Source organism: Venturia canescens, chromosome 1 (genome assembly GCF_019457755.1).
Source record: "Venturia canescens isolate UGA chromosome 1, ASM1945775v1, whole genome shotgun sequence".
NCBI classification, from domain to species: domain Eukaryota; kingdom Metazoa; phylum Arthropoda; class Insecta; order Hymenoptera; family Ichneumonidae; genus Venturia; species Venturia canescens.
Genome location: NC_057421.1, coordinates 28,819,008 through 28,834,083, shown reverse-complemented (window position 1 = coordinate 28,834,083; position 15,076 = coordinate 28,819,008). Strand labels below are relative to the sequence as shown.

At 34.7% G+C, this 15,076-nt stretch overlaps 3 protein-coding genes across 3 annotated transcripts; 2 read left to right on the top strand and 1 right to left on the bottom strand.

Moving 5' to 3' along the window:
- Positions 1–249: 249 nt before the first annotated feature.
- LOC122414692 (hsp70-binding protein 1) lies at positions 250–3,480 on the bottom strand. The gene is made up of 5 exons (XM_043426226.1): positions 3,245–3,480; positions 2,888–3,119; positions 2,003–2,405; positions 1,599–1,836; positions 250–1,043 (listed from the first exon to the last, which is right to left on the bottom strand). The coding sequence occupies exons 1-5, from the start codon at positions 3,286–3,288 to the stop codon at positions 833–835; spliced, it is 1,128 nt and encodes a 375-aa protein (XP_043282161.1). The 5' UTR covers positions 3,289–3,480; the 3' UTR covers positions 250–832.
- Positions 3,481–6,012: 2,532 nt separating this feature from the next.
- Positions 6,013–9,516, top strand: LOC122409832 (uncharacterized). The gene is made up of 5 exons (XM_043417690.1): positions 6,013–6,394; positions 7,436–7,694; positions 8,047–8,294; positions 8,402–8,755; positions 8,960–9,516. Exons 1-5 carry the CDS (start codon positions 6,139–6,141, stop codon positions 9,109–9,111), a joined length of 1,269 nt encoding a protein of 422 aa, XP_043273625.1. The 5' UTR covers positions 6,013–6,138; the 3' UTR covers positions 9,112–9,516.
- A 531-nt stretch (positions 9,517–10,047) lies between these two features.
- LOC122409820 (uncharacterized) lies at positions 10,048–14,893 on the top strand. The gene is made up of 4 exons (XM_043417664.1): positions 10,048–10,354; positions 10,994–11,742; positions 11,841–11,996; positions 13,808–14,893. Exons 1-4 carry the CDS (start codon positions 10,225–10,227, stop codon positions 14,816–14,818), a joined length of 2,046 nt encoding a protein of 681 aa, XP_043273599.1. The 5' UTR covers positions 10,048–10,224; the 3' UTR covers positions 14,819–14,893.
- The last annotated feature ends 183 nt before the right edge of the window (positions 14,894–15,076 follow it).

The following is a 15,076-nucleotide window of genomic DNA, read 5'->3' as shown; positions in this document are numbered from 1 at the left end:
ACTCTACTTGTAGTATACGCGAAAATTATTATTCTGAACTCAATGAAAATTTTTATTCCATCCAAGCGTTCGAATCAGTCGAAAAGCTAAAAAATGTAAAAAAATATAATAATTATGGAATATTTATTTGAGATTATCGTAACGATCGTGTTGAATAATCAGGGTTCTGAAACCTTAAGCGACGAATTCGCATCTGTAATTGCTATACATTTTTTATATTACTAATAAATCGAATTAAAGACTCGAAAATGACGTAAACGCAAAAAAGCAATTTTTTTATTTCGAAGCGAATGAATGTACATTTTATTGATTTTATTTATATACAATTAGCTTCGTGAGTTTTGTACTCTTTGCTCGGTGGTATTGAAGTTCGAAGATAAATGATCTCAACAAAATTGAAGCTCCCAGCCCCAATAGTGCCATTCGAAAAATTCCGAGAATTCGCTTTTTGGAAGTAATTTAAGTTGTATGAATAGTCAAAAAAAGACTCACGTGTCCTCGATTTTTTCAAAGTTTATCGCCGAAAACTTTGAAGCAAACTTTCATGAGGGAAATTTCACTCTAATGATCTGTTAGTTTCGTCAGGCATTGTTATTTTGTTTTTAATTTTTGATTCACATAAATCTTGAAATAGAAAGAACTTCGAATAATCTATTTGTACTTGCATCACGTAGTTTCGAATTTCTACGTTGGAATAAGTTGATGAAAATACGTGATATTCGATAGATTTTGTTACACGGTGTTTCTTCGATTATTTAAATATTAGAAGCATAATTAATCAATCACATAAATTATTTGTAATTTCGATTCATCGGAAGTTAATGAGAAACAACTATCTTTCTTGCCCCATATCACGATCGGAAAATAGTCGATCGAGTAAACAACGACACGTTTCAGCTTCATCGATGCTTTCCTCGGCCTTCGTTTCTCGATAATGACGTTCAAGGGTCAATTTTAAACACAGCTCGGGTCGACGACATTCGCGCAGAGCTGCCAAATAATTGTCGTTCGTCAAACCCTTTAATATTCCCAGCATTTGCTCTCTGAAGAGAAAAAAATACAAATTAATTTGAATTTTGCACGTAATGAAAAATTCTGCGCTCTCTTGGGCCTCATTCTAAATGATCGTGAATGACTAGAAATTTTTATCGAATATAAAAAAAAATTGATAAGGAAGATTTGTTTAATTCCCCAAGACCAAAAATATGGGATTCAATATGGAGAAAATTAAAAAATCAGAAAATGATTGGGGACAAGATTCAAAAAATCCACCGAAATTTCTATAAACCAATTCTAAATCAGATTCGATTTCTGGCTTTCTCTCTTTTACTTTAAACGTCAGAAATTTTTTTCTCGTTTGATCCAAGAAATATATCTCAACACAGATACTTTTGGAAGTGGACTTTGATGATGGGATGGAAGAAAAATTATATTCTTATTAGTAGTCATAAATACTTTGGCACTGCTTATTCAAAACCAATTCAAATACAGTTTCCTCTAGAACTACTCGAATTTGTTATTGAATAATTGGAGAAAAATGAAAATTATAATTTTTAATCTACATTAAAACTGGGTATTGTTTCTACGAACTATTTTACCTTGTGTCTGGTAAGAGACTTCCGCTTGTCAAAAGTCCTGCTACCTGTTCTATCAAGCCCATTCTTACGAGAGTTTCCCTCAGACTGCCAGCATTATCTCGATTGCAAAGAGCACAAAGCAAAAACGCTGATTTAACTTGCAATTTTTCTACCGGACTCTGTATTGCTCTAAATAAAATAGAATATCCATCGTTGATATCCATGTATCGAAGAGAAAGTGGGTGACCTCGAACGATACCTTAATAGAGAACGCAATGAATAATTGAATTTACGAAAAAAGAAATATCACATTTTTGTATCTGAATATTTTTAACAATAAATCCATTTTTTCAAGAAAATTGCTAAAATCAATCAAAAGACGAGTATTCGTATTATCACGTGCTCAAATAATGTACTCAACTTACAGGAAACTGCATACAAGGCTTTGATCCTTGCTTGTTCCGAATCATCAGTGTCCACCATACTCAAGAGAATAGGCATCAATCCCATCTCCAATATTCTCTCCTGACAGAAAGGATTATTTTGGGTTAGCTCAGCAATGATGTCTGCAGCTTTCCACCTTATACTGCTGTGCGGCGAATTCAAACAAGGTCCGAATATAGCAAAACCACCGATTTTGTAAAAATCATTTGCAATGTCCATGTTGTCAACAGAATCGGCTATCCTTTCGAGAGCTAATTCATGCTCTGAAGGATCATCATGGGGAGCCAAATCCACCACATTTGATAATACTTTCACTGCTTTTTGAAGCTCTTCTATTATGTTTACCGTCATAGAGTTCAGAGCTTGAGTCAGAAATTGTTTCCTCTGTAAAAAAAAAATCAATTATTCATTTCTTCAATATCATTTTAGATTGATTAACGGTAACATTGATTTTATTATTTTATTTTTCTACTCCTTGCAATAAATTCCTAACCATGATATTCGTTTTTTGAATTTTTTGAATATCTTGAAATAACATCATCGACTTTTTTTATAACTTGCCAGAAAAGCAAATTATAAGAAAATTTACTTATTTTTCGTAATTTATTAAATAGTATTATTATAGTTTGACCAATCTAATAAAAAAATGAGCAAGCTAACCTCACATGCAGTGAAATAAGGTGTTTTACTTTAACTATATACAAAGTTCATATCACAGGGCAAGCCGATATATCGGCCTTCCGATCGACGGTTAACTGAGAAAATGGACTGTATTTAATTATTTCTGCTGAAATGATTGATCTGAATGATGATGAAAGATTATCAGAAGTTGTATAAAAAGTGAAAGTAATGAATAAGAAAATTGCCTCTTCGTCAATTGGTTGAACGTGCGAAGAATGAGGCACCCCTTCAGGTTGAGCAGCTTCCATAGCAAACCTGAGCAATCCTGGTAAATTAGTAGGTTGCCTTGGTTGATTAGGCATAAGTTGGAGGGATTGTCTGTCGGCGTCATTTTCGTAACGCGGACCTTCTATGGAAAGTGGCCTTCTACTGCTTGCATTCTCGCCTGAGGATGGGCTGTTTGAATCTTTGCTGTTGCTGTCAACAAAAAAGGTAAATAAGAGACGAAGTTCTCGAGATCGGTTTCAAGGCCACAAACCACCTACACGAACACGTATTACAAGATAGGCATTTTTTCAACGTTAATCTCATACTCTTCTTACCTGTTCATATTGTTATCTTTTTTTCGCGTATGCACTGCACCCATCAAACTTCACAGTTCAAATTGTTGTCTCCTCACAGCAAGGTTGTTCCAACATTACTTGTTTAGATGTACATAAACATGCGACTATATATATATACACGTGTCTTGTAACTTGGTTATTAGACGAAAACACTCAAAACTTCTAGAAAATACGACCAGTCGTGACCAGTCACATTCACCAACTGAAAACTCGAATCTCGAATCGACAAAGTCGAAAGAGCATGTAAAACGGAACTAGATCCAAACGTTCTCTCGTGGCTCAATAATGAATTTTCACGAATTAGGAATGTGAAAAATGATCGATATAGTAGAGACCGATCTCCGTTCCCAAACATTTATTTGACATCAACCGTGGATTTTTCCTTCCACCATGCAAGTATCATTTTTACTTCTTGGACTTTCTTCAATCAAATTTCAACCGATGATAGATGATTGTGACAATTCGAAAGCAGAAACGAACCCAAACCAATAATATCTCACTCAAAAACCGAAAATTTTCAGCTGGCTAAAAACCTAAGAACTCATTCAATCATCATAATTGACTAATGCCCGTTTTCTCTCCAAGAGTAAACATTTTTTTTCAATTTCCGCTCCGTTTTTTTTTAAGTTCCACTTGGTTACTCTAACAACTCATTTTTAAAAATATTTTGCAAATTAAGGTACGAGTTATTATAATACTTGACGTAATTTTTACTACTTTTACAACAGACGAGAACGAGATGTTTAGATGTTTTTTCTTTCATGTCACGTAAAACAGCACGGCGACATCGCCGACTAATTTCTGAATTGAAACGTTTATCTCAAACTCCCGTTCGATCTTTCACATTTAATCAAGTACAATTGAGTACAATATATGGGAAGTTCCACGCCAAAAATCAGCTACTTTTTAAAATATCTTTTTTTATTTTATTGATTTTTTCCCCCCGAAAAGAGCTCACTCACGGGGACTGAGCTGATTTTTTTTTATTACGTTAAAATTTCTGTCAGCCATGAATTTTTAAAAAATATCCCAATTTGTTTCTTCAAATATATGTAACGATAAAAATTAAGCGAAACTAATGGATAGTGAAGTTGAAAACTTTTAAAAAGTTAAAAATTATCAACAAATAAATTTAAGCAATTTTTTTGTCTCAGTCCCCCTCGGTCTTTGTAATTTTTTAAAACTAGAGACATTTTTATGCCTTTTAGACAGCCACCTGTAAAATCATGGAAATCAATCGCGCTAAGACTTTTTATTCAAGACTGAAAATGTCAAATGAATGCATTTTTTTCCAATTTTTCTTCCGTTGTAATTCTTTTTGTTTATAATCCACTGTGCTTGGCAACTTCTGCATTTACTTAACAACGTTTTCTGTTTTTAATGAAAAGTCGTACAACGATTGATTTCCATGGTACTTGTCTCTAGTTTTTTTACAGCATTCATCCTGTATTTGAGGTTTATTTGATGACTTTTTGTGCACTCTGCAGTCCCTTACTCGGGTTGTTTTATTCAGAAATAGAGAAAATATCCAATTTTGATAAAATAACATAATGACAATGACAATGATAATCTATGATGTCCGAAAGAGCTGATGAAAATTATAACCATGACAAAGATGCAGAGGCATGGATTTTTTTTCAATCTTTCAGAATCCGGTTTATATTTTCAAGGTATAAAAAATCTCTCATTCATTCTAATATATAATATTTCATTTGACCGCATCAATACGAAAAGCATCGAGAAAGCGATTGGAACCAAATTTTTTTTCTCTTTTGTACACTGGTTGGCTTTTTTTCTTGTCTCTTTCATCAAGAAAACTTTAAAAATATTTTTCTGGTCGTCTATGTTTTTTTTCACAGAGCCAAAAAATCGGGTATCTACATATCAGTGAGCTGTCAAATTCGCGATCTTAATAACCTCATTAGCATACAAAATAAATATACCATTAAAAATACAAACGCTGCACGGTAAATCCGCTAATAATTACTAATAACATTTTTTTTTACCGTTTGAAAAATCGAAAAACATGAAATTTCAACACAACGGTGAACTGTCACTTTACAATTATGATGATATTTTGCAGCATGAACAGATGATCACGGGAATATATAGGTATACAATTAGTATTGTGCGGTACCAGATTTGTCACTAAATAAAACACAAATAAACATAAAAAATGCGTGCGAAAAAATCGACCACTTTTTGATGCAATTAAGAAATAAATAATTAATATCTTTTTGATCCGTTAAGCCACAGAGTCTATTTTTTTGATGAATCCTTATATCATCGTGAGAAAATACTCCGTTCTATTTAATTTTTCCATTGTTTATGAGAGTTTCAATTTTAAAATGATCTGCAAGGCGTTGATAAATTAAATAAAGCTAATGCATGAGGGACTCAAAATTTGTGATCTGAAAAGCACTTTCACATAAACGTACGCGAGCAATTATTGAAAAATAATTTTTCATAATCTTCAGCATATGTTCAAACGAAAGGTCATTACAAAAAAAAGATTTTAATCCGGCCTCACACATGAGTTTTGCTTAATTTTCCACAGAGCTATATATATTCGAAGAAAAGAATTGTTTTCGAAAAAAAAATAATAATAAGATAAAAAATATGAATTTAAAAAGAGGCCAATTTTTGGCGTGGAACGCCCTATAACTATTGCGTTGCCGGGACAACGAAAGCACCCCAACAAAAGTGGTACTTGCATGCGTTCTTTCAGACCCCATTCTCGCTGATTTCTTCCATTCTTTCGCTTCGTCTACTACAAATCAATCGGTATCATAGAACAATATTTATTGAAATCTCTGAAATAAAATATTTTCGTTTGAAGTTCTTGTATTTTTATTGAATAAATTATCGCTAAGATGCCAATGGTCGAGAGTGCTTTTAACAATTGTCAAATAAATGTGCCACCCCGACTACCCATTATTCTGAAACAATTCTGCAAAGCTGCTATCAGAACTCAACCGTACGATTTATTAAAATGGTCTAGCGCTTACTTTCGCGCTCTTGCTCAAGGCGAAGAGCCACCAACGAAAATCAGACTCGAGTGTCCGTTGCCACAAACTATTTCCGGCCTGACTCTTGGATTTTTGAGAGTTTTACTTCGTCAACTTGGAGGCAAGTTATTTGAGTTTTTCTTTTCAACGAATACACTTGAACCGATAAATACAAAATAGATGCGCTTGTGCTCTATAATATTCCTCACTTCTTAATTTCACTCATCACTAATCAGTCAACTTTAATTACATACCGTACTTGTGTGTAACGAGCTCAAAAAAAAAAACGTGAAAATGATTGTTCATTTCTTAAAAATTTTGCTGTGCATGCATGGACGAATATTATAAAGTGTATAAAAAGCTTGTCTGTTAAGGAGGTTGGGTACAAAAGTCCAAATAATTAGTAATTGATCAAATTTCGTAATAATGTTCTTCAAAATCAAGTGCGAAAAGACAATTTTTTTCAAAATTTTCTTCTGCTTATTTATCGAGTAATTACGCATTAAGGAGTTTCGGTACAGGTGATACAATGTTGCAATGCTAAACCATGCTAAAAACATAAAAAAATTTCAAAAAGTTCAGAATTTTATTAAATTCGGTGAACATATTCTTTAGTGCCAAATTTGGCAATACAAATTTTTTAAGATTTTTCTTCTACACAGTTATCGAGTAATTGATCACTAATTTTGACGTGTATAAGCATAGCGTTTTCATATATATAGGTATATATTCCGGGCATAAGAAATCTGCTTTAATGCGTAATTACTCGATAACTAAGTAAAAGAAAATTTTGAAAAAATTTGTGTTTTTGCACTTGATGTTGAACAACATTATCACCAAATTTGATCAATTTCTTAATATTTAGACTTTTGTACCGAAACTCCTTAAAGCAGATTTCTTATGCCCGGAATGTATACCTATGTATATGGAAACGCTATGCTTATACACGTGAACTTTAGTGATCAATTACTCGATAACTGTACAGAAGAAAAATCTTGAAAAATTTGTATTGTCAAATTTGGCACTAAAGAATATGTTCACCAAATTTTATTAAATTCTTATAATTTTGAAACTTTCAATGTATTTAACATGGTTTAGCATGGCAACATTGTATCGTCGCTATCCACCCTCCTTAATAAAGTCACTCATTTCAATACTACAGATTATAACAAAACACTCTCGATTGATGCAATACTGAGAAGATGGGACGATCTCTGTTTGGATCGCAGAGACCTCAATCTCATTATGATCATTGGTAAATTTCGAAAAAAATGCCAGGTTAAGAAGTTCCTGGCAATAGCTGTTGGTCTTCTGGGCTCGAGTCTTTTCGAAACGATGCTCATGGTATGCGAGCTTTTTACACTCGAGCCCGATGGCGGTTCGGCGATGATACCAGTTACTTTGTTCATGGAAATTTATGGGTAATTAGAAAATGTAACCATTTCTCCAAACTCCAAAGAATTTCGCGGTGAAACTGCTCCGGTAATTGAAGAAATTTAATGCATGAATCCCGAAAGAAAATGAAAATATGAACGTTTTTTTTTTTCTCCAAAATTTGAAGTCCAGAAACAAAAACAAAATTTCCATCGTTCCGAATCCGCAGGAATTGCTTCGCTATTGTCACGTTTTTCGAATGGTCTGTGAAAGTTACGTTTGGATGATTTTTTGTAAATAATTATATTCGCGGTTAAATCATGTCGGAAGTTACTATTAACGGAAGGAATCTTTCCGAAAATATTAATAACGTGGGTCCATCAACAATTCGATTTAAAGTTATCTTGCCGGTTTGCGCTGCGATGGCAGTAAGCGAGAATCGTTCGACGAGGATCCTTCGGAATTCTTGATTTTCGATAAACCTGACAATGGACCATGTCCGCCGGAAGAAGTTTGTACCCTCGGCAGAGACACCAATGTAGTAAAAACGGTCGAGCAAACTTCCATTGCGAGTGAAGACACAGAGGCGGATATTAATGTGAATCTTGAATCTTCCTCGAAGGACGAGCAAGACTCGGACACTAAGCGTAACGTATCCAAAATTCGAGTTTAATACCGATTCATCGTTACTTTCTTCAAATGGAATTCATTGCATTGTGATAATTTAAAAATATTTTGCAATTTCCTTGTTCAGAGACACCAGACGTGACGCCGAAAAGTTCCAATCGCTCTGTCAGTAGCTCCAGTAAAACGGAACGAAATATATCGGAAGAAAGTTCACAAAAGTCTGAAATACCGAGCACAGGCGCAGAAGAATCAGGAAAAAATGTATCCGGAGATGCGCGCAGTGAAGAAACCTGCGAACAGTCTGAAAAGGAAGATACGAGTAAGGTGGAAGAAAGTCGTGATGAGAGTTCTGAAGATATTACGTTGACCAGTCATTTTTACGAGAATGGCAAAAACTATGCCAGAAAAAACTCGGAGAATGCAAGGAAAAAATTACAGAGCGAAGATACTAGCCTTATGAATTACTATCCGAATATTCCAGGTTTGGCAATTTTCCAGAAAAACTAAAGCATTTCAACTTTTTACTTAAAATTATGCTGAAAACAAAAGATAATGTTGATATTTTTTTGTTCTGGATCCAACAAAACACATGATCAGAATTTCGTTTTTAATGAAAATTTCAACGGTCTTTTTCAATTTTACCTTTAAGATAAAAAACATTAATCACGAGTGAATCTTTTTCCAGGCATAGGTCCACGGTTGACTCCGGAAGAAGTTGCGGCTGTAGCAATATGGATGACCGAATGCGCTAATCTTCAGGAAGGGATGGTCGGTCCAAGGAATCTTCGGCATTTGCAATGTCCGAATCTTGACCGTTCTGAATTGTCGAGATCGTAATCTAAAAAATAAACGTGGTTAATTCTTGCCAGAGCCAATCACGTTTTCCATGAAAAGTTACTCGTTTTCGAATCAATCACACCCTTTCGTTGATAACAAGTTCGTCAATTTCATTTAAAAAAAAAAAAAAAAAAAAAAAAAAAACGAGGAAACTAGGTTTTTTCAAACATTTCTCCCGTTGGTAACGTAATTGAAAAATCTTCAAAATTCAACGAAAAGCTAATTATTATTCTCAATTATTATCAAATGAAAAACGTGACTGGACTTAGGAATTATCCATGTACTATTTTAGTCATCAGTGGCAGAAAAGATGTGTAGAAAAATTTTGTTGAAAATGATTATTATATGTGACGTTAACTAGCTGCATACTCACAAATAGTTTATTAAAAAAAAATTCACTCCATATACGGTACGTACGGATATTGATTAGACTGAATTTCCCGTTATCGTGAGGTAAAGACTATTTTTAATGGTCAATTTATCAGTTCCCGTGCTTAGAAAGTAGACAACATTTTTGGCACATTTGGCTCGCGATTTCTTCTCATTAACAGACAAAGTTTTCTTACTTGCTTCGTTCGTTGGGCAAAAAATCATCGCTATAAGCACTCGTCGAATTTAAGATAAAACGTATTAATTCATTCTTATTTTGGTGAAAGCTATCATTTTCAAAATATAGAAAAATGTTGGGTCCGAAATACAGAACTTTGTATTCGCAACTTGGATAGAAAAAAAAGTTGAATATGAATAGAAAAGCATTAGAAATTAATAAACAAATTATCATTTCACAATAAATGTTTGAATCATGTAACAGCATCGAAGGGGAAACCAGAATTGTTTCAGGCAATTTTTGTTTTCCGATTTGCTAGAACAATTTTTTCAACACTTTTAAAGTTTTTACTCTTTATTCTGACACTTTCAAAATATTCATTGTATTACGCGCCTCTTCCTCGAGATCAAACATGTAGTACCCCTAGGATGCACCGATGTCACCACATATTTAAAGTCTATATAAACTTTTTTACGTTGTTTGGTTGCCTTAGCAACCCGCTCTTTACCTCATTCTTCTTCGTTGTGCCGATTAAGCCACAAGCGAATAAATAAAAAATCCGTAATATGGGAAAAAGGAAATATTCAGAAGATTCTGAAGATTCGTCAGGAGAAGCAGAAGATTTGAGGATGTTGATGAAACGATTGGATAAGAAATTGAGAGAAAAAAGTAGACACAAACATTCGAAAAATCATAGTAAGTAGAAAGAAATCGATTGTGTGAATCGATATTTTGCGTGTCTAAATGGAGATAAAGAATTCGAGTGATTATACGATAAGTTTGGTATACATAAGTTTGGTATACGAAATCACACATGTAATCCGAGCTCTCCTGTCGGTTCAACCGGCGGAGAGAATTAACCTGTGTGGAAAACATAAAGGAGGATATGTTACGAATGACATTTCTCGTGTCGGTCCAACCGGCGGAGAAAAATTTCGAATGGTCGTACGCAGATTTGGAATTTGAAATCACATACGAATCCAAAACTCTTTTGTCGGTCCAACCGGCAGAGAGAATTAACCTTGATAAAAGATATAGGTGAATTTGGGTCAAGTGATGCCTCTCGTGTCGGTCCAACCGGCGGAGAGAGTGAAAAGATTGACGTGTGTATTAATACAGACGACAGGGCGGTCAATGTAACTGTCCCGAGATTTTACAGAGTTTCTTGATGATGGTATACTTATCTCTGGTCGGTACAACCGGCAGAGAATATACACAGATGAATTCGTATATCGTAATAAATGGTTACATATGTGATGTACATTTCGAAATGAGACTTAACCTGTAAAACAATGAAAGTTGTTGAATAGTTTTTTCAATTTTTTCGTTATCTAGGAAGAAAGCGACGTTGTTCGAGAGAATCTGACAATTTTAGCGACGAAAAAAGCGTTGCAGACCAGCGTTCGTCGAAATCGTCGGGCAGGGACGATATATCTGACGGAAATTCGATGAGATCTGAAGAGGACGCGAATGATGAAACAGAAGAGGTTGTTGTGTTAAATGCAGAAGAAAGAAAAAATTCATTGACGAGTGGAGAAGAAGGTGCAGAGACACAATCGAATGACATCGTTCTAGAACCAGAGGTTCTTGGGCTTATTGGGAAACGTCTTATCCAAGAGAGAACATTAGCGCCGCCAATTCATAATAGTTTGGCCAGTCGATGGGAAGATGTTATTAAAAAAGGACTTCCAGATGAAGAAAGATCAGAGATTTTGAAGAAATATTCTCCACCAAAAAATTGCGAAATTATTGATCCTCCTAAATTAAATTTGGAGGTTAAAGCTTCTTTGGAAGTTAACATTGTAAAAAGAGATGAACGAATTGTGGAAACTCAGACAAAAATTGGAACCGGTTTGGCTGCATTGGGAAGAGCATTAGATCTTGTGCTTAAGGGGGATGGTCCAGAAAAATTGATACTTTTAGAGTGTTTAAGTAGCACGGCCAATCTTCTCGCGGATCTTCAACATGACGAAACGGAGATTCGTAAGAGTTTGATCTTGAGGAACATAAGTCCTTCGATTCGAGAAACCTTGAAGGATACAGTCACGAATGAATGGTTATTCGGGAAAGATCTTGAAGAAAAAGTAAAAACATCAAAAGCGCTTCAACGATCTGCACAAGATTTCAAACAAACAACAAAAACGACAAAACATCAAATAAACAAAAATTCAAAAAACTTCAGAAGCCCGGCCCGAAGTTATCGTTACAAGATGATGGTTCCAAATACAAGGGTGAGCGGGCAAAGACCAACCAACAAGACACAAGACAAGGGATCGTATTATCGGAACCGCAATTCATCGAGGAACATTCAAACGGAACGACACAAACGGCGATAGATGTAAGTGTGCTAGCGGGAAGGTTAAGAGAGTTTAAGAAGCAATGGCAACAGTTTACAACTGATGTAACAATTTTGGGATGGATTGATGGGTATAAAATTCCATTTACTGGTATAGTAACACAACCAGTTCCACCAAACGAACCTCAGTGGTCTGGTGAAGAAAAAGTATTAATTCAAAAGCAGATTAGTGAACTCATACGAAAACAAGTTGTTAAAAAATGCGATCCAATGAAAGGTCAATTTTTATCAAACATTTTTTTGGTACCAAAACCAGATGGTTCTCATCGGCTTATTCTCAACCTTAAACGCCTTAACACATTCGTGAAAACAGATCATTTTAAATTAGAAGACTGGAAAACAGTTAAAAGAATGATGAAAAAAGATTGTTTCTTAGCAACGATCGATCTAAAAGACGCATATTATTTAATTGGAATCGCAGAGGCTCACAAAAAGTTTTTGAGATTTGCTTTTGAAGGCGTTTGTTATGAGTTCCAGTGTTTACCTTTTGGCCTCAGTTCAGCTCCGTACACTTTTACAAAAATTATGAAACCCGTAGTGAGTTACCTTAGAGAACGAGGATATTTTTCGGTGATATATTTGGACGATATTCTTTTAATGGGTAACACTTATAGTGCATGTTTAGAAAATCTTACTGAGACACGGTCTTGTCTAGAGCATCTCGGTTTCGTAATTAATGAACGAAAAAGCAAAATGTTTCCATCCAAGACACAAAAATTTCTAGGTTTAGATTACAATTCCAAGTACATGGAAATAGAATTACCGGAAAAAAAGAGAAATGGTATTTTTGAACAAATTAACAAGTTCAGGAAAATAAAAGAATGTTCTATCCGAGAATTTGCAGGATTCATAGGAACGTTAGGATGGTGTTGTACAACCTTAAAATATGGTTGGGTCCATATGAAGGACTTTGAAAGAGAAAAATTTTTAGCTCTCAAGAAAAATTCTGGTAATTATGAGAGAAAGATGATACTTTCTGATCGGTTACAAAACGATTTATTATGGTGGAAAAATAATATTATGTCAGCAAAGGTTACGATCAAAGAATTCAAACCTGTAATCGAGATTTTTTCCGATGCATCAAATACGGGTTGGGGTGCATATTGTAAAGGCAAGCGCGCTAACGGTCATTGGAATGAGCGTGACAAGAGATATCACATTAATTATTTGGAATTATTAGCCGTATTCTTTGGTCTCAAGTGTTTTGCCTCAAATTTAACGAATTGTGATGTATTATTAAGAATAGATAATACGACTGCGATAGCTTACGTAAATAAAATGGGTGGAATTCAACTTCGAGGTTTAAGCAAATTAGCTAAAGAGATTTGGGAATGGTGTGAAAAGAGGCGTATCTGGATATTCGCATCATATATAAAATCTCAGGAGAATATAGAAGCAGATTTTGAATCAAGACGGTTGGAACCAGAAACGGAATATGCAATAACACGTAAGACGTTCCAGAAGATTGTAATTAGATTTGGGCAACCGGACATCGATTTGTTTGCCACAAGATCAAACGCAAAATGTGATAAATATGTGTCTTGGTTCAGAGATCCAGATTCTATTGCTGTCGACGCATTTACGCTTCAATGGAAAAATTATTTCTTCTATGCTTTCCCACCTTTTTCAATTATTTTACGAGTATTGGAAAAAATCAAATTTGAAAAATGTCGAGGAATTGTTGTGGTGCCATATTGGACAGCTCAAGCTTGGTTTCCATTGTATATGGCAATGTTAGATAGTGAACCATATTATATTGAGCCAAATATTAATCTTTTACAATCATTAAATAGACAACAACACCCACTGTGGGAGAGGATTACCCTGGTTGTCGGGACGCTATCAGGGAAGCCTTCAAGAAAAAAGAAATACCTGAGGAAGTGATAGATCTTATGATATCGTCTATTTCGGATTCCACAATTAAACAATATAATAGTGGTATTAAAAAATGGTGGATATTCTGTCAAGGATTGAGGATTAATCCATACAAAGACGATGTACCAAAAGTAATTAGTTTTCTCGGACAAGAGTATAAAAATAATGCATCTTTCGGGTCGTTAAATTCATATCGGTCAGCAATTGCGCTGCTCCATGGTCCTCAATTGGGAGAAGATTATCGTATCAAAAGATTTTTCAGAGCTATTTCAAAGGTTCGCCCAGCAAAGCCAAAATATGATTCAACATGGGATCCACAAATAGTTTTGGATCACGTGTGCCAATGGGGTGATAATGAGAAAATGCCTTTGGAAAAATTAGGATTTAAGCTCGTTACACTTCTTGCATTAATCACGGGTCAACGTATGCAAACTTTATCATTTATTGACGTAAGAAATATTGAACAGAAGGATAATATAATAGAAATAAAAATACCAGATACAATTAAGACGTCGGGTAAAAATAGAATACAACCGACGTTAATTATTCCGAATTTTTATGAAAATAAAAATATATGCGCGGCTTCAGCGCTCCAAACGTACATTACAAGAACAAAACGCATTCGTGAAATTGAAACGAGAATGTTTATATCTGCAAAAAAGCCATTTAAGGCAGTTTCGAGTCAAACATTAAGCCGATGGATAAAGAGTACACTCGGTGAAAGTGGAGTGGACGTCGATATATTCGATGCCTATAGTACACGACATGCATCAACTTCGGCTGCGAAAAGAAAAGGAGTGAGCATTGATGCTATCAAGAAAGCAGCAGGGTGGACATCTAAATCTAGTACGTTTGCGAAATTTTATGATCGTAATGTTTCAATAAATAAAGATGCGTTTGCAAGAGCCATTCTTGATAGGAGGGAATGAAGGATTAATTGGTTGTTTTTTGTTAATTATAATTGGTTGTAATCAGTTCATAATAAATAATGAAATGACAGATTATTACGGATTATCTACTTTAGTTCAGTTGCCATAACTGACTTTAAACATCTACATGTTTGATCTCGAGGAAGAGGCGCGTAATACAATTAAACGATTAAACGAACTTACTTGTAAGTGAAGTTCTATCGTGATTGTATGAAGCGCCTCTTCCGAAGAGATCACTCCCACCCAATAATTACCCAG

What these genes read in the sequence shown, in the direction of transcription:
- LOC122414692 (XM_043426226.1), bottom strand. Translation starts at nt 3,288, where the DNA reads ATGGGTGCAGTGCATACGCGAAAAAAAGATAACAATATGAACAG. An exon ending in AGCCTTGTATGCAGTTTCCT is followed by an intron (nt 1,837 to 2,002) that starts GTAAGTTGAGTA and finishes TTCTCTATTAAG; the next exon opens with GTATCGTTCGAGGTCACCCA. An exon ending in AGTCTCTTACCAGACACAAG is followed by an intron (nt 1,044 to 1,598) that starts GTAAAATAGTTC and finishes TTTTCTCTTCAG; the next exon opens with AGAGCAAATGCTGGGAATAT.
- LOC122409832 (XM_043417690.1), top strand. Translation starts at nt 6,139, where the DNA reads ATGCCAATGGTCGAGAGTGCTTTTAACAATTGTCAAATAAATGTGCCA. An exon ending in TTTACTTCGTCAACTTGGAG is followed by an intron (nt 6,395 to 7,435) that starts GCAAGTTATTTG and finishes TCAATACTACAG; the next exon opens with ATTATAACAAAACACTCTCG. An exon ending in TTACTATCCGAATATTCCAG is followed by an intron (nt 8,756 to 8,959) that starts GTTTGGCAATTT and finishes ATCTTTTTCCAG; the next exon opens with GCATAGGTCCACGGTTGACT.
- LOC122409820 (XM_043417664.1), top strand. Translation starts at nt 10,225, where the DNA reads ATGGGAAAAAGGAAATATTCAGAAGATTCTGAAGATTCGTCAGGAGAA. An exon ending in CAAACATTCGAAAAATCATA is followed by an intron (nt 10,355 to 10,993) that starts GTAAGTAGAAAG and finishes TTCGTTATCTAG; the next exon opens with GAAGAAAGCGACGTTGTTCG. An exon ending in CGACACAAACGGCGATAGAT is followed by an intron (nt 11,997 to 13,807) that starts GTAAGTGTGCTA and finishes ATCATTAAATAG; the next exon opens with ACAACAACACCCACTGTGGG.